The following is a 22,685-nucleotide window of genomic DNA, read 5'->3' as shown; positions in this document are numbered from 1 at the left end:
CCCTCGTGTATTAATAAGACATTACAGTAAACAATATTTAATCAGATTCCAAGGATAACAGGCCTTTTTAAAAATAAAAAAGACACACATCAATCTAGAGGGGTGCCTAAATTCGGATCTAAAAATACCTTTGTTTAAAAATGTTAATACTACGAAAGCTTCAAGGGGCCCTATTCGAGATGCACAACTGTCAGTTTCGGCTTCAACATCAGTTCAACAGTGGAATGAATCATTTGTTCATCAACTGTGGAAAGTATCATTTGGTACAACCAAAACTCATTCATTGAAAAAATTATGCAACAAAAATCAACTTTGTTTTCTTACTACTATACGGTTTAAAATGGCTCTGAACTCGGCGTGGTTCGGTTTGGTTTCGTTGTCACCTAACTGTGTATTGCTAATGTCAAATTTACCTATTCGACAACACACGATTTCTTCCATTCAACTGAAGTTCAACACGAAACGTCACTTAACGCATGTCAAATACCGCTCAAGGTTTCAATCAACACCGAAACTCGTATAATAATAATTTCTATAATTGGGTATTTTGCGTGTTAGGTAAGCTAGGTTAGCTTAAAATTGTACCTACTCGAAATAGGTAGGCACGACAAATTATTTCAGCGAAATCTAATTTTTAGAAAATAATTATGTTGGAACGTGAGGTGTAGAAACCCGATGATATCTCTGAAATCAGTTATGTAGGTATGAAGTTTTTGAGCAGCAAAGGTATATGTCACAGATGATTCAAGGCGTGTGTGTCGTTTTTATTTATAAAGGAGTTTCTAGTTGTGAATACATCACTACTACGTCCACAAAAGAGGTATTGAAAAAGATAACTACCGTCGCACTAACCGTCTCATATCGGAGAGGCTTCCTGACGGCCAGATATCGGTCCACTGATATCCACATGAAAGTGTACACCGAGACGGACCACAGAGTTACTTCGACGTATCCTGCGAGGCGGCACATTAGGTCGCCGAACATCCAGCGACCAGTAATGGCTGGGTATACGGATAAAGGCACCACCAACAACCCACACAATAAATCCGCCACAGCCAGTGATAAGAGGTAGTAATTAATCACCTCGTTCGAGAGACCTGGAACAAGAAAATGAAATATAAAGGCACTGCTACACATAGTAAAGATATTTAGAACTACACTTCTCGTCGGAACAAAAACTAAAATATAAATAAAATAAAATAAAATATTGGGAGACATCTTACACAAATCAACCTAGCCCCAAACTAAGCAAAGTTTGTACTATGGGTGCTAGGCGACAATATACAGATACTTATAAAGATAAATACATACTTATTATACATAGAAAACAGCCATGACTCAGGAACAAATATTTGTGTTCATCACACAAATAAATGCCCTTACCGGGATTCGAACCCAGGATCTACGGCTTCACAGGCAGGGTCACTACTCACTAGGCCAGACCAGTCGTACAGTTGCTCAAAAAGTGCTACTTTTCGTGGCTGTTTAGCGTGCGGAAAGTTGGTTTTCGCGAACTAGTGCTTTTTACTTTTCCAATTTTTTTAAATTTATACTTGTTCCAATTCATGACTACTTATTGATGAGTGTTTATATTAGTTTCCTTTTAACGTCGTAATCAACATAAAAACCTACTGTTAATGTAAGAATACGAAAAATATGCATATTTCATATTTTATTACTTATCTCTTCATCATTATAAGTATAATAACACGTTTATTTTTTAATGTTGAAAAACCGTTCTTAATAAGTTGTCTGAATGGAACGGAACGCCTGTCAAAGAAGAGGCGTATTTTCTTACTGCAAGAATGTTTTAAGTCTCCAAAGGAAACATTCGATATTGTTTTTATAAATATACGATACACAAATAATCGTAAATAACGATATTTAGGTAATAATAGTACAATGTTTTAATATTTGGGGCCCGTAAATAAAATATGAAAATTCGTTGATATTCAGTTTTATTATTCTAAGACAAGATTGACAAGGCGCGCAGACTTTTTTTAAAAACCGCGCAGACAATCCTGCGCGGAGATGTGCGCAGCAGCTACAAATATTTACAATTTTTTCTGTCTTATAGAACATGCATTTGAAAAAAAAAACTTTCATTGAAGTGGGTTCAATAATAACAACAAAATCTATTCTAGTCGAATAAAAGCTAGAACAACACCTCTTCATAATGTCAATGTCAATGATGTCACAGAATTAATAATATAAGAAGTTTCGAATTCCATTCCTTAATACTTGTTGCTTTTCTTATTTTTTCGCAACTGTATTAAAAAACGTCGTTCGATACACGTGCGGATATGTCATTCTTCACTCGTCCCGAGTCTTGCCACGAGCCGTAGGCGAGTAGTAGGAAGATATCTCGGTACTCGTGGAGTAATGACATACTTTCCGCACTAGCATCGAAATGTACTATTCTATGCCCTGTCTAACCTACACCCTCAGAACATCCCCCACATGGATCTTCCAACAAGAAATCCACAATTCGATTGGACTGTTAAAAAGGGGCTACAGAATATCCTAAACATAAGCTGCAATGACACTCAGTGGACCCAGGCTACCCTCCCCGTCCGCCATGGCGGGTTAGGCATCCGGCGAGCTGAAAACATCGGACTGATCGCTTTCATCGCCTCTGCTCATGTTACCAAGCAACTTGTCACTCAGATCCTCCAATTTAATGGTGACAATGCTGTTATTCCATCCTTAGACGAGGCCCTCACGGAGTGGTCAGTCCGATGCCCAAGCGGCGACTTTCCGAAAAACCCGAAAAGCCAACGCCAATGGCACGAAATTCTTTGTAAAAAAACAACGGAAACCTTAATTAATTTAGTCAAGTTATATTTTTGACAAAATCGTTTTAGACTGGCAAATCATGTTACTTTTTGGCAACCGGGTTATTTAACCTAAGTTGACCCCGCTGAATCCGAATTTGCCGGTTGCTCGATCGAAATCGAAATCTTCAAAATGGCGGCCATTATTACCAACCCTGATGAGTTCCTTGTATGGTGACCCATATTTTTTTATAATAATTATTGAAGAAAATAGCAGTAATAACAACACGTATTTTTGAAAGTGAAGAGTAGCTATAGTTCCAAATATACAGCCCTTGAAAGATTAAACAAAAGCTTTTTTTAGGTTTTCGTAAATAACTAGTAAACGGTGGCGCATAGCTAAAAATGTTCTTCTACACAAGTAATCTGCATAAAATTGCCTACAAGAAAAATTCCATACAATTTTTCGCTAGGATCAATATTCAGAGAGATATTAACGCGGGAAAGTTAATTATAATCAATTCTAAGGTCCCTTTTTATAAGTTTTCGTAAATAACTCGTAAACTGAGGCGCATAGCAAAAAATGTTCTTCTACACAAGTAATCTGCATAAAAATGCCCACAAGACAGATTCCGTACAATTTTTTGATAGGATCAATATTCAGAGAGATATTAACGCGGGAAAGTTAAATATAATCAATTGTAATGTCCCTGTTTTAGGTTTTCGTAAATAACTTAAACGGTGGCGCATAGCAAAAAATATTATTCTACACGTTATCTGCAGAAAATTGCCTAAGGTAAACGCAGCTATCAACGACCCATCGAAAATCTGCAGTTATTACCGATCTATTTAAGTAATTAGATATGTTTTCGTTGCCAGAACCGTTTCAGCGGTAGGTAGATAAATTTTCACAAGCGTTTGTTGACGACGACTCGGGTGGCGTGGACGGGTTTGTCATACTGGCGCTTGTACTTTCAAGTAAGAACGTGACTTTTCTGTTTAAGACATTTATTAAAATAATTGACTACTGTACTTTACTTTTTATTGCTAAATGTATTCATTCAATTGTAAACTCTTGTTTTTACATCACAATTTATCTAAAAAAAAACTTTTAAAACTATACAAGGTGAATTAAATAAAAAAAATAAAAAAAATTATGAGTCGGTAATGCATTTTATGTTCGTACTTACATATATTATCACCGACTCATAGAAATCGGTAACAGCAACCATAAGAAGCGATTACCGATCGTAGATATATAGGTAATTTCATTTCATACCTACTTTTGGTACCTATTATTATAAATACACACACTCAAACTGTCCCAGATCAATCTCTCCAAACTAAGCAAAGCGTGAAAGTTCCTAGAAATTTCTGGAAAATTTTCATTCATATTGGAAATAGAAAATTTCAAACTACCTATAAAAATGTTGAAAAGAAATTTTCAAATTAATTCACTATGGAAACTATCACCACACCAGCTTAGGTATATACGTCTCACTGCTGGGCACATACCTTCTCTTGTCACGATCGGTAATAGCTGCTTAAAAATCGTTAATAACTTCACAGCCATTATTATGGGTCGGCAATAGCAACAATCGACTCAGTAACTAAAAAATATTTTTTACATCATAATACTTTATTCAGGTACAGGTAACTTAGTAATTACCTTTTATAAACATAATATTAGCATATAAAAATGGAAAAGTATATTTGAGGGCATCCTGTATACTTAAAAACTTTGGTCGATTCTAAAATTGTCTTAAGGGGGTCTTTTATACCTGCAGTTACCTTACAAGAAAGATTTCGTACAATTTTTCGCTAGGATCAATATTCAGAGATATTAACGCGGGAAAGTTAATTATAATCAATTTTAAAGTTCCTTTGTAGTTTTTCGTAACAAACTCGTAAACGGTGGCCAAAAGCTAAATAAGTTCTTAAAAATAAATAATCTATACATACAATTTTGTACAAAAACATTCGAAACACTTCTCTAGGATCAATATTTAAAACGATATTAAAGGAAGAAAGTTAATTACATAATTAATGTCATTAACGGGTCTAACGCGATTAAATTTCATTATTTTACCTTTTTTTCTTTTTCCTTTTCTTTTTTTTACATGAAACAGAAACGGGTAGATAAATTTATTTGTCTACCCCAAACAACTAATGTCGGATAGTTTAGTGTTGTTTACCAATATCTCAATTGACATTTTGCTGGGACGTCAGTCTTCCGTGACCACATCTAGTGCAACCTAACCAAAACGTCGGAAGAAAGGTAAAATATTAAAATTTAATCGCGTTAGACCCATTAATGACATTAAATTATGTGTATAAAATGCGAAAGTTTAAAGTGTTAAGTTAATTACAAACTATTTTTAGATACTTTTAAATACGCATTTGATTCGCGTAGGTAAAAGTAATAACTTTGTTTAAAAATACATAAAATAGGTAAAATAAAATCATACTCACTTTCAAGTCCTTAACATTTGTACCTATAACATTTTTGGCTTTAGGGAGCTAAATCGTGCGTGAAACATGAAAATTTGAGACTTTTTTTGACAATATTTAACGTTTTAGGTTTTGAAGTGTCATTGTACACATTACAATCCCGATTAATTGCTTAATTTAACGATAAATTCATTTAATATTCGTACCTATTCTTATATTTCTCATACTAGACGCTTTTTTTTTCACCAAAAGAGTTTTACTCCGCGGACATAGATTAAAGGTTTCAAATGCGTGCTAAAAGATTCAAACATTGAATAAATATTTAAACAAATAAATATATTAAAAAAATAAAAGATAATTAAAGCCCTTCGAGTGAGTTGCGCCGCACCTTTAAAGGACTGTATATTTTGAACCATACCAAATAGATAATCAAAATTTTCAGAATATACGTGTTATTTCAACTGTTGTTCATTGCATTAAAAATTATTAAAAAAAAATCAAAAATATATAGGTCTCCATACGAGGAACTCATTAGGGTCGCTATGTAGGGCTATAATGTCCGCCATCTTGAATATCTCACTTCCGGTCAAAATTTCGTTCCGGCAACCAGGAAATTCGGATTCAGCGGGGTCAAATTAGGTTAAAAAATCCAGTTGCCAAAAAGCAACATGATTTGCCAGTCGAATCAAGAAGGAGAGCGATTTTGATTTTTTTTTTGTCTAGAATAATAACGCATCAGGTGCAGACATAGCCCGCCTCAAAGCCGGTATGACCCCTGAGTCAGGTGCCTAGCTGCATGCCCTACCCTCTCCACATCTTGGCACCCTCCTTGACACTGACTCCCTCAGGGTAGGAGCAGCCCTGAGACTTGGGTGCCAAGTCTGTGAGCCTCACCCCTGTATTTGCGGAGCATCAGTAGCGGCCAACGGCCGCCATGGCTTGAGATGCCAACGCGCCGCGGGAAGATTCCCGCGACATCACGCCATCAATGACCTCATACGGCGCGCCTTGGTCTCGGCTAATATACCTTGTATATTAGAACCCCAGTGCCTAAGCCGCACTGATGGCAAGAGGCCAGACGGACTCACACTAGTTCCATGGGTGAGAGGTCGCAGCCTACTCTGGGACGCAACTTGCGTTAGCACTTTTGCTCCCTCTCACTTAACTAACACGACGCGTGCAGCAGACGGCGCTGCTGAAGCTCAAACTCAAGCACGCCAATTATAACAACTTGGAGCCAATGTATGAGTTCGTCCCGATAGCCGTAAAGACTGGTGGGCCCTGGTGTGCCGAGGCCAAAGTGTTCGTTCAAGCCCTAACCCGATGGCTAAGGGACCGCGAAGCCGATCCCCGTTCTGGCGAGTACCTGACGCAAAGAATTTCCCTAGCCACTCAGCCTTTGCTCCGGGCACTCACTGGAACAATTTTAGTTTTTAATTTAGTTTATTTATAATATTAATATATTTTTAAGTTTGGACATGTTAAGTTCACGTTATTTATTAATTTGTTGTTATAGCGGCAACAGAAATACGTCATCTGTGAAAATTTCAACTGTCTATCACGGTTCATGAGATACAGCCTGGTGACAGACAGACGGACAGAGGAGTCTTAGTAATAGGGTCCCGTTTTTACCCTTTGAGTACGGAACCCTAAAAAGTATTTCAAAAAAAGCCCTTGTTGTAGGTTTATGGGCTTATGTAGGTACACATAAGCATCATAATGACTCTTCAGATTTTTTGTACGAAAAACGCGATTTTGTTAGCACCATAAGTTGTGCTAAAAGGACTCAAAACATCTAAGTATAAGAATACTTTAATTAGATAAACGCTTTTCTTGATCTTTGTGTTACTACATATAAGAGGTAGGTATAAAGAAACGCGATATTACCGAGGGCGAGGGCGAGGGCGGCACCTGAATGACACGTTGATAATCCTCCGACAAGTGGATGAAACGTTTACGAGAAACCTTATGATTTTTCGTAATCCTATTGTTTAGAGATAGCCTAATATTCAATACCTTAACACCAGTTTTAAGTGATGATAATATGATTGTAAAATTATGTCACTCACTCACTCACTCACTCATCAAAACCTTTAGGGTAATTCCTGAAGTCCTAGGAAGCTGAAATTTGGTATGTAAAATAGTCTTAGTACACAAACAACAAAAAAATTAAAAAAATTGAAATTTTTAGCCCCTAAGGGAGTGAAAAGGGGGGTGGAATTTTGTATGGAAAATCAATAACTGCTGTACCGATTTAGTTAAAATTTGGCATGTAGATAGCTTTTGTTATGGGGAATGATATGGAATAGTTTTCAACCCCAAAATCACCCTGTAAGGGTAAAAAGGGGGTGGAAAAGGGCGTAATCAGTAAACAGCAGATTGTATAATAGATGCCCCCAGATACGATATTTCAGGATTTTTAATAGTAAATTACCCCCAACCCTTTAAATTAGGGAATGGAAGATTGTCATAAGCAACTTACAAAAATAAGTGAAATCCCACCAAAAATATTTCATGTAAAATGTTGCCAAGACGAAAGGACGAAACCTTATAAGGCTCGCACTGTCAAAAAGTTATCAGATCTTTTGTAGAGCCAAACTTCTAACTACAGGCCCTAATTTCACAAACTCTACACCTTAGTTAAAATATGTGGCTTGGCCGTTTTGTTACATACAAAATAATTTATTACTATTTTTCACCTTACGCCCATGTGACAGTAGCGAAACGGCCAAGCCACATATTTCGCCCTGAGGCTTGCAGCAGGAGCGCTTGCTATTCTGTAGTGGTTTTAGCCCCACAGTTCTGCTACTAGTAGAAATTAAAATCGAAGCATCTATCCTACTGGGGCATCTATACTAGAGTTACCCTATATACTTACTGGCATGGAAAACACGTGTTATAAAGTATACCTTTGAAATTAAGGAAGGCAGCAATAATGAGGAGGTTGGAGATGACGATGGCGACGCCCATGACGGCGATGACGGCGGCCTGCGCGAGGGACTCGAGCGTGGCCAGCGGGCTGTCGGCCACGCTCACCTCGCCGCCCGCGCCCGCGACCGCCCGCGCGCTCATCATCCTCGCAGGCATACCTGCCGACAACACAACCACAAACGTTACGCGCAGTAACATACCTACATTCGGCTTTTATCAATGTCCGCCGTCATTATACAGCCCTAGAAGCGTATACCTAATCAATTTGTTAATGCCGATGGTGTAAGTATCTTGATGACAAGGAAACCGCGATTGACACGATTGGATTAGAGCGTTAAAGGTAGTTATTTTATGCGCTTAGTTCACGATGTTTAAAGTAGGTAGTTTAAAGAGTTGTGTTCCATAGATATACTAGATATAGTTTGGCAAGAGTCGCTTCTCAGTGGAGGATGGGTAATAACTAATAAATAAAAGAGAATCGTATGGTCATTTTTTTATGCTAGTAAATCCATATTACAACGTTTATATCCGGCAATAAGATGTATGAGTAGGTATTGTTACTGTTACTGACAATCAATATTTTCTTTTAGTGGGTAGGTAGGTATAGGTACCCCAAAACATTAGTAGCTTGTATGGGAAAGTAAGTGTGTCTGCATGTTCTCAAATGACTGTTTTCGCTTCAGACGGTAATCTGTTAAACAAAAGCCATTGTTCCTGTTGTGCGAGCGAAAGTCATTTGAGAAGATGCAGACTATAATTCAATCACTGGATATGAATTTGAACTATTAATTATTACTAATGTATAGAACCGGCACAGAGACCCAGTATTTTGCGCCATGAGTTGCTGCCGGGCGACAACAAACTATGGAAGCGGAGCGTGAATCTCGCGACCTAAACGCGCAAGCGCAATGAATTTCACGGCACTTACGATGTTTTGGTCACGTAGTATACAGGTAGCGATTGCGACAATTTCGTTGTTTGGTATGGCTTCTCTATAGTAATGATACTAATGATAACTCAACGATATACAGATACCCTTTGCTGCACAATGTTCAATATTCATGCAGATTATATAACAAATAACATAAAAATCCAGGCGTCCTCATAATAGTGACCGGAAAAACATAGGCAACCTAATTTATTCATGTTGTAGAAGTTGTATACTTTCCATTGGAACTTATTTCGTTCGTCAGACAAATCGGTGAAATTTGAAGAAAAAAATTTTTTTCAATAATTTATTAAAAATAGCCTTGACCATATTTCATTAGGCAACCCTAGTTATTTATGTTCAGGAACATATTTTCTTTCACTTATTTCGTTCGTCAGACAAATCGGTGAAATTTGAAGAAAAAAAAATATTTTCAAAAATTTATTAAAAATAGCCTTGACCATATTTCATTAGGCAACCCTAGTTATTTATGTTCAGGAACATATTTTCTTTCATAAAATATAAGTTTCATCCGTCAGACGTATGGGTGAAGGTCAACCATATATAACGTATCAGACTATAATCGGCCCTGCATTCTATGAACGCCTACCCGGTAGTCTCAGAAACGAAACCTCTGATGATATTTTTGGACGCCGACTCAAAGAAATGGTACTAACAAAATCGCTGTATTCTGTTAAGGAATACACAGACTTGAAACGCGATTAAAATGTATAATATTTTTTTTATATAATAATTTAATCTGACATTGTTATTTTTGTTTTATTGTTTTTTATTGTTTTAGCTGCTAATTGGAATTTTATTTTAATTTGACTGCAATACTATTATTAATTCTGACATTATATTAACTAGGATGCCGTGAAAGAACATGGGTCAAAATCATAAAAATAATTAATGCAAATAAAAAAAATCATTTATCCATATTTAAATACATTTTATCGTATTTTTATAAATATTTATTTTTAGTTTTAAAGTGTGTCAGTGAATTTACTGGGGTTACAAAATTTACTATGACAGTACCGCTCTAGTATAAGTTACTCTAGTCTATGCGTATATACATTAACAATTTGCCCTACTCTATTAATACACCCAGTATCTTATTTGCAGATGACATTTTCGTAATTTTTCCGTGCATAAATAACAATAACCTTTATTCTAGCCTCACCCATATCGTGACTGAACTAGATTCTTGGCTAATCGAACATAACCTAAAATTGAACTTTAACAAAACAAAACTGATGCAGTTCAGACCACGTCAAAGACAACCGTTAAATATAGATTTCTCATACAACAATTCTAAACTGAAACAACCCGACATTTCCCTTGTGAGGTTAATAATTGACACAAACGTTAATTGAAAAGACCACATACAGAAAGTTAGCAATAAACTATCCAGATTTTCATATGCCTTGTTCGAATTTAAAAAAAAACAACAGATTTAAAAACTGCTACTTCTGCCTATTACGCCTACGCACATTCCATACTCCGCTATGGCATACTCCTTTGGGGTAATAGTACGAATGCCTTAACCTTATTTATTTTACAAAATAAGTGCATCCGAATTTTAGCTAATATAAAACAAAGGGAAAGCTGTCGGCCACATTTTAAAAGCCTGAGAATACTAACACTAACCTGCTTATATATTTTTGAAGTTTGCACTTTCGTCAAATTACACAGCTCTTTCTTTCTGCAAGCTAAAGACCGCCATGTAAAACCATTAAATCTCCGCCAAAGTAACTACCTTTCCTTACCTACTTCTAGCTTAAAAATATTTCACTCCCGACCACACATGTGTATTAAAATCTTCAATAAACTACCGCAACCAATAAAATAAATAGAAAACCTATTTTTTTTCAAAAAAGCACTTAGTGTATTTCTAATAGATAAGTCTTTTTACATGATACGGGAGTTTTTTGAAGACAGAATGTTTAATCAATATATAATAAATAATTTAATATAAACCATTGTAGTATACCTAGTTTTATTTTGTTATTTAATTTTAAGATTGCTGCGCCCTTGTCTTTGTTACATATCTACGTAGTTTAGCTCCTCACCCCCGCAGGCCGCAAGCATCCCAGCTTTAACATTTAAAAATAAATCACAAATTACGCTGAGCTATCTTCACAACGAAATTGTTATTCATATTGCCTCTAGTTTTTTCCGGAATATTATTACACATAAACCTCTTAATATTCTAGTTTTCTTCAATCAAACCAGAGACTTCTGTGTAGGTACCTATATTTAGAACCATCCAATGTACCAAGTCATGTAGGTAGTACATATATTATATGTACTAACTGTGCCTGCCCTATTTCGTACCCGGCCGTTGACCCGGTTCGCGCGCTACACCCCTAGGCGGACCTATTTATAAAATGAAATTCAGTCATTCAGCTGCTTGCACTTTACAAATGTTATTAATACTATTGGGGGTAGCACACTACCCCCAAGTTATAATAAACAATCTCTAGTCTTAGATCTAGCCCTAGAAAAAAAGTCTAGACTTTAGAGTAGATCATTGAATGGCAGGCCAGCAATGGGGTTCTAATTCTGACCTCCACCGATGGATTACACGCCCTATGGCCTACGCTCCTCTCGCTATCATTACACAGGTCAACAGATGTGGTCAAAGAAACTTACAACAGCTGTTGACCTACAACAGAATATTACCGGCAGGTGAAGATTATATGAGGAATGTTATTTCCCAATACATCTACCTACTTTACAAGCAAAAATGAAGCTCTACTGTACATTATTCAACGTTCATTTACTTTATTAGGATTACCGAGACAGATGTTATTCCAGATCTGCCCTCTTAACTCGTAACCCAAAAGCTAAGAGGACGCTACTTGAATACAGCGTCTTACATGTCTCGAGCCAATACGTTCTTGAGGAATTTAAAACTTCTGCAACTTTTAAGCTAGTATTCAAAAATGTACCTACTGCCTGTTTAATCGTGATCGTTAATCCGACAGCCATTAAGTACATCATAGGATCTTAAAGATAAACGACAACCACACTAAAATCTTCAAAAAATATAGTTGTCTGTAAAGTCGGTTTACGGACGATAATTTTGCGATATTCTTTGATTTTGCGTGATAACATCATAAGAAAACATTGATGCAAAGGTTACCATGGAGATCTGTCCACAACGTGACACTTTTTCGTGCATGCTACCGGTGTTCATCGATTTATAAGACGTTATCACGTCGAAAAGAAATCCGACATCAAAAATGATAAAATAAATTATTTTCCCTTTTAGGAATAGGTATATATACATGTACATGCACTAGCAAAGCAACTCATATGTTTGAAGTCGGTGCCAAACTTAATTTTAAAAGCAAACTTAAAACAAACTTACTAACATAACTAATTGTAAACTATAACAAACATTGTGAGTTGTGAAATTTTGTAATCAAATTTTTTGCAAATCAGTTCAGAAATGACGGAGTTCTGACTGTTCTGAGGTACATACATACAAAAAATACGGTCGAATTCATAACCTCCTTTTTTAGGGTTCCGTACCCAGGGTAAAATGGGACCCTAGTTATTACTAAGACTCCGCTGTCCGACCGTCCATCCGTCCGTCTGTCAGCAGGCTGTATCTCATGAACCGTGATTGCTAGACAGTTGAAATTTTCACAGATGATGTATTTCTGTTGCCGCTATAACAATACTACAAAAAGAATAAAATAAATATTTAAGGGGGGCTCCCATACAACAAACGTGATTTTTTTGCCGTTTTTTGCGTAATGGTACGGAACCCTTCGTGCGCGAGTCCCACTCGCTCTGGGCCGGTTTTTTGAAGTTGGGTAAAAAGGTCCAGTCGTTATCGTTTTTTGAGGATCTATATTTGTTTAAACTTATATTATATCCCATATTCAAACTAGTAGACTTTTTCAAACATTTTCGAGGCACAGAAAAAGGCGAAGAAGTTATTTGTTTTACAAAGTTGTTATTAAACCCTTCGCTGTAGACGTAGGTACTAGTATATAGACCACCCCGATACACGAGCATGCGAATCATTCCAACAGTAGGTAGTCCACTCGTAAAGCGTTGTTAGGGTTTCAAGGCACGAGAGTTAAACAAACTTTACTAGGTACTGAGTGAATAACATTTTTTTTACCACACTAATGCGAAACAACTTAAAACTGCTTGAAATTATATTGCCACTCGTGTGGATAAAATGCAACTATCTCATCAATTTATGAAGAATAAAGTGAGCCTTCGCTAGCTGGTGCGATCCGTGCGATGAAATAGTACACTTCGATGCTAGTGCGGAAAGTATGTCATTACTCCACGAGTACCGATATATCGGGACGAGTAAAGAATGACATTTCCGCACGTGTATCGAACGACGTTTTTTAATACAGTTGCGAAAAAATAAGAAAAGCAACAAGTAAGGAACGGAATTCGAAACTTTTACATTATTAATTCTGTGACATCATTGACATTGACATTATGAAGAAGTGTTTTTCTAGCTTTTATTCGACTAAAATTGATTTTGTTATTATTATTGAACCCACTTCAATGAGTTTTTTTTTCAAATGCATGTTCTATAAGACAGAAACAATTGTAAATATTAAAACATTGTATCGTTATTTATGATTATTTGTGTATCGTATATTTATAAAAACAATATCGAATGTTGCCTTTGGAAACTTAAAACATTCTTGCAGTAAGAAAATACGCCTCTTCTTTGACAGGCGTTCCGTTCCATTCAAATAAACGTGTTATAATACTTATAATGATGAAGAGGTAAGTAATAAAATATGAAATATGCATATTTTTCGTATTCTTACATTAACAGTAGGTTTTTATGTTGATTACGACTTTTAAATGAAACTAAAGGGGCCCACTGACTATCAGTCCGCCGGACGATATCGGCCTGTCAGTTAGAACAAAAATTTGACAGTTCCGAACAACTGACAGGCTGATATCGTCCGGCGGACTGATAGTCAGAGGGCCCTTTAATATTAACACTCATCAATAAGTAGTCATGAATTGGAACAAGTAAAATTTTTAAAAAATTGGAAAGTAAAAAGCACTAGTTCGCGAAAATCAACTTTCCGCCACGAAAAGTAGCACTTTTTGAGCAACTATTAAAAATATTTAATCTGTCACAAACACGCAAGCATGACGCAATCTCGCAATACAGCGTATCGCAAATACAGCATAAGTGTACACTTGAAATGTTATTCATAAAACTTTACGGGCCTGATTTAGTTAAATTATGTTATATCCCTTTCTTACAAATACATAAGTCAAAATGACAGATAAAGACAAACGATTCATAGCAAATTCAGGCCAGTAACGCCTGTGTGAAATGTGTTATTCATAAACATTCATATCCATTAATGTATGAGTTTTACTTAAGTAACCACCTTTATAGCCAGGAAAACTATGTTTCCCCTCACTAGCTCGGAAAGCCGTCTTTTATCCTTTAAAACAAGCGGGTAAAAACGCATTTTATCCACTAGTGGGGAAAGTAATTTGATCTTGGAGCGTGTTTAAGTAGCTTTTGACAGATAACAACGTAAAACGCTCATAATAATAGTTCGTTCGATGTTAATTATCATTACATAAATGGCTTGAGAATTTAATAAAAAAATACCAAATTTAGCTTTATTCAATGATTTTAAGTCATAAACCTTAAAATTCTATAAGAAACATTTAATACTAAGACTCCGCTGTCCGTCTTTCTGTCCGTCTGGCTGTCACCAGGCTGTATCTCATGAACCATGATAGCTAGACAGTTGAAATTTTTACAGATGATGTATTTCTGATGCCGCTATAACAACAAATACTAAAAAGTACGGAACCCTCGGTGGGCGAGTCCGACTCGCATATATGTGGTTTTTTTTTAATGATGTTGAATATAATTCTGAACGCACAAGTTGATGCAATTTCAAAACGCATCGTCAGAAATGACAACATTGTCAACAAAAAAATTACTTTTATTGATGATGATTATAATTAACCCGATGGTAATTATAATGTGTACAAATAAATATATTTTTTATAAGTTGTTTTTTTGCATGTTGCACTTTCTTTGAAAAGTTTTGTGTTACACACGGGTGCAAATGTACTGTCCGCGCGCGAATTCCGTGCACGGCTGAGGAATGTTAGGAATGTTGGGCGTCATGACAGTGATGGTGACTGGTGTCATTTTGTACGTACAGGCGCGGCGCACGCACCCCCCCCCCCCCCCCTCCTCCCACTTCCTCGACCTCCGAATGCACGGAATTGGCGCGCGGACAGTATAGGTATTTTACTTCTCGTGTGATCAACCAACCGCGAGTAAAACTTTGCACCCTTGTATAACAAAAGTAGCCATTTTACGAGTATTTAGTAACTTCGTGCCTGCGCGACACAACACTCCTCAAGATGATCTCGGTTGGAGTTTATCAAAAAAATTCCTCCCTGTCTTTAATCTAACAAACTGACGTTCCTAAGACAATTATTGATTATGTATATTTAATATATAACCCAAGAAAATTAGACAAATCTGCGGAAATAATTCGTGTAGTTTTGAAAATTGGTATAGTTATACCTTGTGGTGTCCAGATGAACATACTAAAAGTCCACGGGGGTGGGGGTTGTGCTGAGGGTGGAGGGGGTTGAAGGTACCTTTTTTCAAATTTTTGCTCATATCTCGAATATCTGTATGAATAGCATTATAATTACTTCGAACAAAAGTTTCTACATAAAATTTTCTACAAAGTAGGTTATATTTATTTTTACTCTACAATCAATACTTTAGGCTGTTTAAGTTAACAAAGAGATAAAAAATAGAAGATATAAGAAAACGTAATTATTTCGTAGTTGTTCGTCATATCTGAAATTTTTAGTATTGAATAAGCAAGTTGAGTCACCTGCTGACCAAAATTCAAAATAAACCGGCCAAGAGCATGTCGGGCCATGCTCACTGTATAGTTTCGTACTTCCGTAGTTACCCGCCCGGCAAAATATACTTTTTGCAAAAACTCAAAAATGGCTTAACCGATCAGGTTTGCTATAGTTTTTCTTGAAAGTCTGTAATAAGCTTTACTTTCACGATTTTTTTTATATTTTTTGGACCCATCGTTTAAAAGTTAGACCATGATCGAGAAATGGGGATGATTTTTTTTTTCGCTTCAACCCTATAGTGTGGGGTGTCATTGGATAGGTCTTTTAAAATGAATATGAGTCTATAAGAACATTTTTTAGATAAACGTAATATTTCCGGAAATATTCGCTCTGAAAGAAAAAATAATGTTTTCGAGTCCCCGTCTAACTTTTGAACCACGAGTCCAAGAAATATGAAAAAAATCGTGAAAGTAGAGCTTAGTAAAGACTTTCATGGAAAACTATAGCGAACCTGATCGGTTCAGCCGTTTTTGAGTTTTTGCAAAAAGTATATTTTGACGGATGGGTAACTACGGAACTCTACACTGAGCATGGTTCGACATGATCTTGGCCGGTTTTTTTCTATTTGATCAGCAGGTTACTAAGCTTGCTTATTCTAAACTAAAAATTTGAGTTATGATGACCAACTACGAACAAACGACGTTTTCTTAAATCGTCTATTTTTTATCTCTTTGTTACTTTAAACATCCCCTGTAGCTCGTAAAGTATTGACCGTAGAGCAAAAATGAATATGATCTAATTTGTAGAAAATTTTATGTAGAATCTTAGTTAGTTTAGTTAGTTAGTTTTGCTGGGCATTTTCCGCAACTCGACATCCAATGTGCCTATTTGCGTGAAACGAGGTAGCACTACTCTAACCACCCCAGCTCCTCCACGAAGCCTATGTAGAATCTTTTGTCCGAAGTAATTATAATGCTATTCGTAAAGATATTCGAGATATGAGCAAAAATCTGAAAAAAGGTACCTTCAACCCCCTCCTACACCCTTAGCACAACCCCCACCCCCGAGGACTTTTAGTATGTTCATCTGTACATCACAAGGTATAACTATACCAATTTTCAAAACTACACGAATTATTTCCGCAGATCGCCCATTTTCGGCTTAGTTTGACGTAGCTAATAATTCAGTCTCGCGACATGTCGCTGGATATTATAATAAATTCATTAAATGTAGGTGTAGGTATGTATTCCCATTTGTCAAAGGAAGGGACAAACAGGAATGCTACCTACTATTCGAATTTGTCTTCGAATATCAAAACCAAAATGTACAGACTAATTAGCTAGTATACACAACACAGTTGCATGTTCAATTATCCGTGAATTGCACTTAACTAAGCAAAGCCAGGATTAACCCTGTTCCATGAATTGGATACTATGACATCCCCAGCGCACGCTTATTCACCTCAACACTTGACCTACATAGCCGCGATGCTAGTGAAATTCATGATCAATCTCATATTCTACCTTGAAAATTGCACTGATTTACTAAAAATGTTCCGTACTATTTTTATCCGGTAGTCTTTTTAACCGCCTTCAAAAAACAAGGAGGTTCTCAGTTTGACCCGAATGTATGTATGTATGTTTGTCCGCGATTATATTCTATCTCACGTGTCGAATGATGGTCAATGGGACCTTTAAGTCACTTTTGGTTGGGCCACAGAATTAATAATAGTACTAGGTATAGAAGTTTCACACTAACAAAACGCGTCTATTACGACAGATATGACCGATAGGTGTCGCAAGCGCGAGCAGGCGTCCGTTCCGTAGCGTTGTGCGGCAATTACTATGGCTAGACACCAAAATTGGTGTGGGCCGCGTGTACTTGTAGCGACGCGACGAAATCGCGGAGTGAGCCACGCCGTTAGGCTTGATCTAAAAAATATGTTTTTACCGTATTTTTATAAGTTTATTACTTAAGTTACATCTCTAAATAAATTAATCTACTAACTTTCAAAAAATTACTTCAACCATTTTACGTGAAAGCCACTGAAATATTCGGTGCCAGCATCATCAAATACCTACGTACATAAAACATCCGGTCTAGGATAAGTAGACAGTAACAAACTTACGTAGGTAATAGCGGAAGCCGCTCGACCCCAATTTCAAAGGAATACCGCAAATCGATGTACAGGTTAGCCGTTTGGCACACACATACTAGAGGCCAAAACAACATTTTTGACCCGCAGTTCCTAAAAAAACTTCGCTGCGGGGACAGTGGTAAAACATTATTTTTTTGTATGGAAAAATATATTTTTTTTCCAAAACCTATCGAGTGTGGTATCATACGAAAAGGCTTTTTGAGGCGATTCTAAAAATATATCACATCATTACATTTCGGGCATTTTTTTTAAATTGAAACAAAAAGAATTTTCGAAACAATCATAAAATGTTACGTAATATCCATATATCGAACGGGAAATACCTCTTTAACCCTTTAACTGCGCCTTTTCATCGGTTGGTATAGTTTGTTTTGTTTTTGACACAAAATATCAAGATTGTATCCTTCAGATACGATATATGTACCTTACTGATTTTTTTTTGTACAATATACCATAAATAATACGTAATATCTTGATATCTAACCCCAAGACAGCAATTCTGAAAATAATTTCTTTAAGAATTTTTTTTAAATATTTTTCATGTGTATAATTTTTCAATATTACAATATTGAGAAATTAAAAAAAAAACTAAATGAAATTATTTTCAAAATTGCTTTCTTGGGGTTAGATAATAAGATATTACGTATCATTTGTGGTATATTGTACAAAGAAAAATCGATAGGGTATATTGTATCTGAAGGATACAATCTTGATATTTTGTGTCAAAAACTAAACAAACTATACCAACTGATGAAAGGCGCAGTTAAAGGGTTAAAGAGGTATTTCCCGTTCGATATATGGATATTACGTATCATTTTATGATTAATATGTACCGTATCTTCAGTATAGTTCCATAAGTCTCGTGAAATAGGTATTTAAGTAGAACTGTGTCACTTTTGAAAATTAAAAAATTAAAATACAAAAAAAAATCAGCCATATCGTGTCTGGAGGAGCCCAAACTTGGTATGTTTCGAATTTTTTTTTTTGTTTTAATTTAAAAGAAATGCCCGAAATGTAATGATGTGATATATTTTTAGAATCGCCTCTAAAAGCCCTTTCGTATGATACCACATACCATAGGTTTTGGAATTATTATTTTTTTCCATACAAAAAAAAAATGTTTTACCACCCCCCGCAGCGAAATTTTTTTAGGAACTGCGGATCAAAAATTTTGTTTTGGCCTCTAGTATGTATGTGCCAAACGGCTAACATGTACATCGATTTGCGGTATTTTTATACGAACGGGTTAGACTATAAGAAAATTTCCGCCCCTTAGTACTTACCTAATCATCGCTAATAAGAGTACTAACACTTCTATTGGCTAGATTTGAAAAATTGTATGTCAATAATTAGATATATCCATCCATACACAACGGTTCCATTCATTAAAAAATAATAAGAAAAGGTAGAAATACCGTACATGTTTTAAAATGAAATTATCTATGCCTGTACACATCCTGTCAGGTCAATATTATTTGCGTGGCGTATGAGCTTAAGCTTAAACATTTTAAGCAGTCTGAAGGCATACAGGAAGATATTTCAGTAGAACAACGTATCGTCTGTCGTCTGTTTGTAAAATCAATATTTTTAGAGGTCCAATCTTATTATCATTAATAATAAGTTAAAGCCTGACCATTAACATATGATCACGCGCCATATTGCGGATTTTCATTAGAACTAATTTTTGTATACTGTCACTATATGAATGAGAATGGCAGCGCCCTCCTAACAATGATAATCATATTTATATTACTGGTCAGGCTTTAAATACAAGTATTTTCTACGTATCCATGGTAAATAGCAAACAACTAGGAACATCAAACTCGCACAGCAAGCATAGCAAAAACAACATGTTTTATGAAAAATCCTTATTAGTCACTAAACATTATAAATAAGGCCACAATAGTTAGGCCTTTGTTTTACAAGTGGGCAAAGTTGTTGTTTAATCCCTCGTGCTAATATTTATATCTGAGCAAGCGAAAGATTCCAAAATTAAATCACGAGCGTAGCAAGTGGTTCGAAAAGTGTAATCTTGAGAGTTGCGAGGGTTTCAAGACACGAGGGTTAAACAAACTTTGCTACCAGACTGTGAGCTACAGCCTGGTGACAGACAAGACGGACGGACAGACGGACAGCGGAGTCTTAGTAATAGGGTCCCGTTTTTACCCTTTGGGTACGGAACCCTAAAAACGACTAAATATGCTTATAGGATGTCAGGACTTCCCTCAATTCCACTTTTTTTTTTAATTTATATATCTCAATGTACATCACAACAATTTTCTTATAATTATATTCCTCGCCAAACTGCGATTGCAGTTTGTTGGCGAGATAGCGCTCATTTTTACATTTTAAACATTTATGCACTTAAAAAACTAAACTTAAACTAAACTTAAACTTAGATACTATCCGAAAAGCGAACATGCATGGCGATAGTTTATGATGACTATTAAAAAAAAGATATATTATTTTATCTTTTTGTTTAATTGTCACTACACCTTTTAAACTATTTTAACAACTAATTAAGGTATACTCAAATATAGTTTACAGTTTTAATATTAGGGTATCTTTTCCAAAAACGTTTTTTTTTAACTCATTTTTAAATTTAGCCATACTACATTTATTTTCTTCCCTTAGGTAGTTAATTAGTCCTTTTGCCATAATAGTTTTTAGCAGTGTTTTGTACAATTTTTTAAAGCCTTATGCTCTTTGTTATATATCTACTTCTGCTATCACTTGGATCCTATCAGCAATTTTGACAGGTATGGGACCAATCTACACAATAGGACCGATTTAAAGTATATCCTATCACATAAAATCTCTGTTTAGCCCAATAGTTGACTGATAGAGAATGCCTCAAGGCGATAATTCCGCCATTTGCACTCTTTTTGTGTAAATTTGTGAAATAAAGTTTCAATAAATAAATAAATATAACAAAAAAACAAATCTGATCAAAACTGTCGGAGTTTTGCGATAAGAATAAACATTGAAAAATATAAAATTGATATCTTGAATGAACAATTAAGAAATCATTTTTCATAGGTAGGTAACACGCTTTGGGCAATACTTAAGGTGTACCTATAACGACGAAGTTACTTTCATACGAAATCGGGAAACACTGTAAGTAGGTCGGTCGGCACATTTTATTTATTAAGACGGCGAAATGGGGTCTTGAACATAAAGAAGGGTAAGAAAGAATTGCGGCACGGTGGCACTTAGGTATGCATTGTGTTATTGTTAGGGAGGGCGGCGCGGCGCAGGCATTCAGGAGTCAAGGTTAGCTCTTGGGAGCTTCGCTTGCGGCCGAGCGTTCCAAGGTCAACACGCCCCACACCCTCCGGCCAATCGATACTAACAAAATACTTATACAGATATTAAGTTTACCTCACTAACATTCAATTTCAAACTTAAGTACTTAATTTTTTTCCAAACTAGCGACCCGCCCCGGCTTTGCACTACAATTCAATTTACACAAAACCGTAACAAATTTCACACCTACATCTTCCTCAAGAACCATTATTGATAGGTGAAAACCGCATGAAAATCCGTTCAATAGTTTTTGAGTTGATCGCGAATATACAGACAGACAGACGCGGCGGGAGACTTTGTTTTATAAGGTGTAGTGATACCAGTGGTTAATGTTATAGCAATTTAACACCGCGACTGCAAAAAAAAAATCAAAATACCTTTTATAAATATGAGCAACATTAGCTGCTGACACAAATATTTTTCATAAAGTAGGTAACAAGCTCGAAATTGAAGCAATAACTTTATTTCCTTATTTTAAAAAAAATAGTTCTTGCGTTTTGAAGTTATACTCGTATAAGTATCGGAATAGTTATGAGCACTTACTTCAAATCATTTCGGAAGTGGCGGCGGGCGATTTAGCCGGCGACGGCGCGCCTTGCGGAGTGGCGTCGCGCGTGGTCGCGCGCGTGTGCTGCGCCCGGAGTCCGCGGGCGGGTGTCGTTGCCAACTCCTCAACGGTGACTGCTGTCACTGTAGGAAGTAGCGACCGCGCGCTGCGGAGAACACGGCGCGCGCAAGTCCCCTCGCGGGACCGACCCCTCTCCCCCCTCTCCCGAGCATATTCTCCCTACCATCGATTCATCGTTTAGGCACTTTTATCACAGAAAGTGAAGCCTTGCCAGCAAATTGGGTCAACTGCGATTCTCATGCCCTCAAAGGTGCCTAGAAAACATCCATTACCATGGCGGCAGCAATTGATATTATACCCTTACCACGGACCACACGCAACTCTCTTGAAATAATAATAATATGTAGTTTCATCGTCATATCTAGTGCACCTATATATCTCTGGCCTAGATTTAATGCAAATGTTAAAAAGCTTATTAGTACGGTCAAATTAGGGTTTAACTTGGACATTTAAAATTACTAAACGGAACCTTTTGGAATATGTTCGGACACCGTCCTTTCAGGATGACGCTCCCGAAAGTCCCGGGATTTCCGGAGTGGGATAGCCGGGATATCCCGGAAAAACTGGAATTTCAAGGAAATTTCAGGAGCGCACCTAAAGTCGTTATACATAACGCATGTTTTTTTTACATACAAGACATCTGAG

At 36.4% G+C, this 22,685-nt stretch overlaps 1 protein-coding gene across 2 annotated transcripts in view; it reads right to left on the bottom strand.

The window, feature by feature from the left end:
• Positions 1–22,086, bottom strand: part of LOC134754378 (G-protein coupled receptor 52) — a 28,350-nt gene extending 6,264 nt beyond the window's left edge. Inside the window, exons 1-3 of one of the 2 annotated variants that reach the window (XM_063690680.1) lie at positions 21,956–22,086; positions 8,135–8,314; positions 841–1,097 (exon numbers count right to left, since the gene is read on the bottom strand). In XM_063690680.1, coding sequence (XP_063546750.1) covers positions 841–1,097; positions 8,135–8,312 — 435 coding nt within the window. In that variant the 5' untranslated portion in view covers positions 8,313–8,314; positions 21,956–22,086. Of the gene's footprint in view, positions 1–840; positions 1,098–8,134; positions 8,336–21,955 lie in introns of those variants that run through there. The other variant, XM_063690681.1, reaches the window with a different exon arrangement.
• Positions 22,087–22,685: the final 599 nt, after the last annotated feature.

The sequence above is a fragment of the Cydia strobilella genome, chromosome Z, assembly GCF_947568885.1.
Source record: "Cydia strobilella chromosome Z, ilCydStro3.1, whole genome shotgun sequence".
Classification (NCBI taxonomy): domain Eukaryota; kingdom Metazoa; phylum Arthropoda; class Insecta; order Lepidoptera; family Tortricidae; genus Cydia; species Cydia strobilella.
This window is presented reverse-complemented; position numbering and strand designations above follow the sequence as displayed.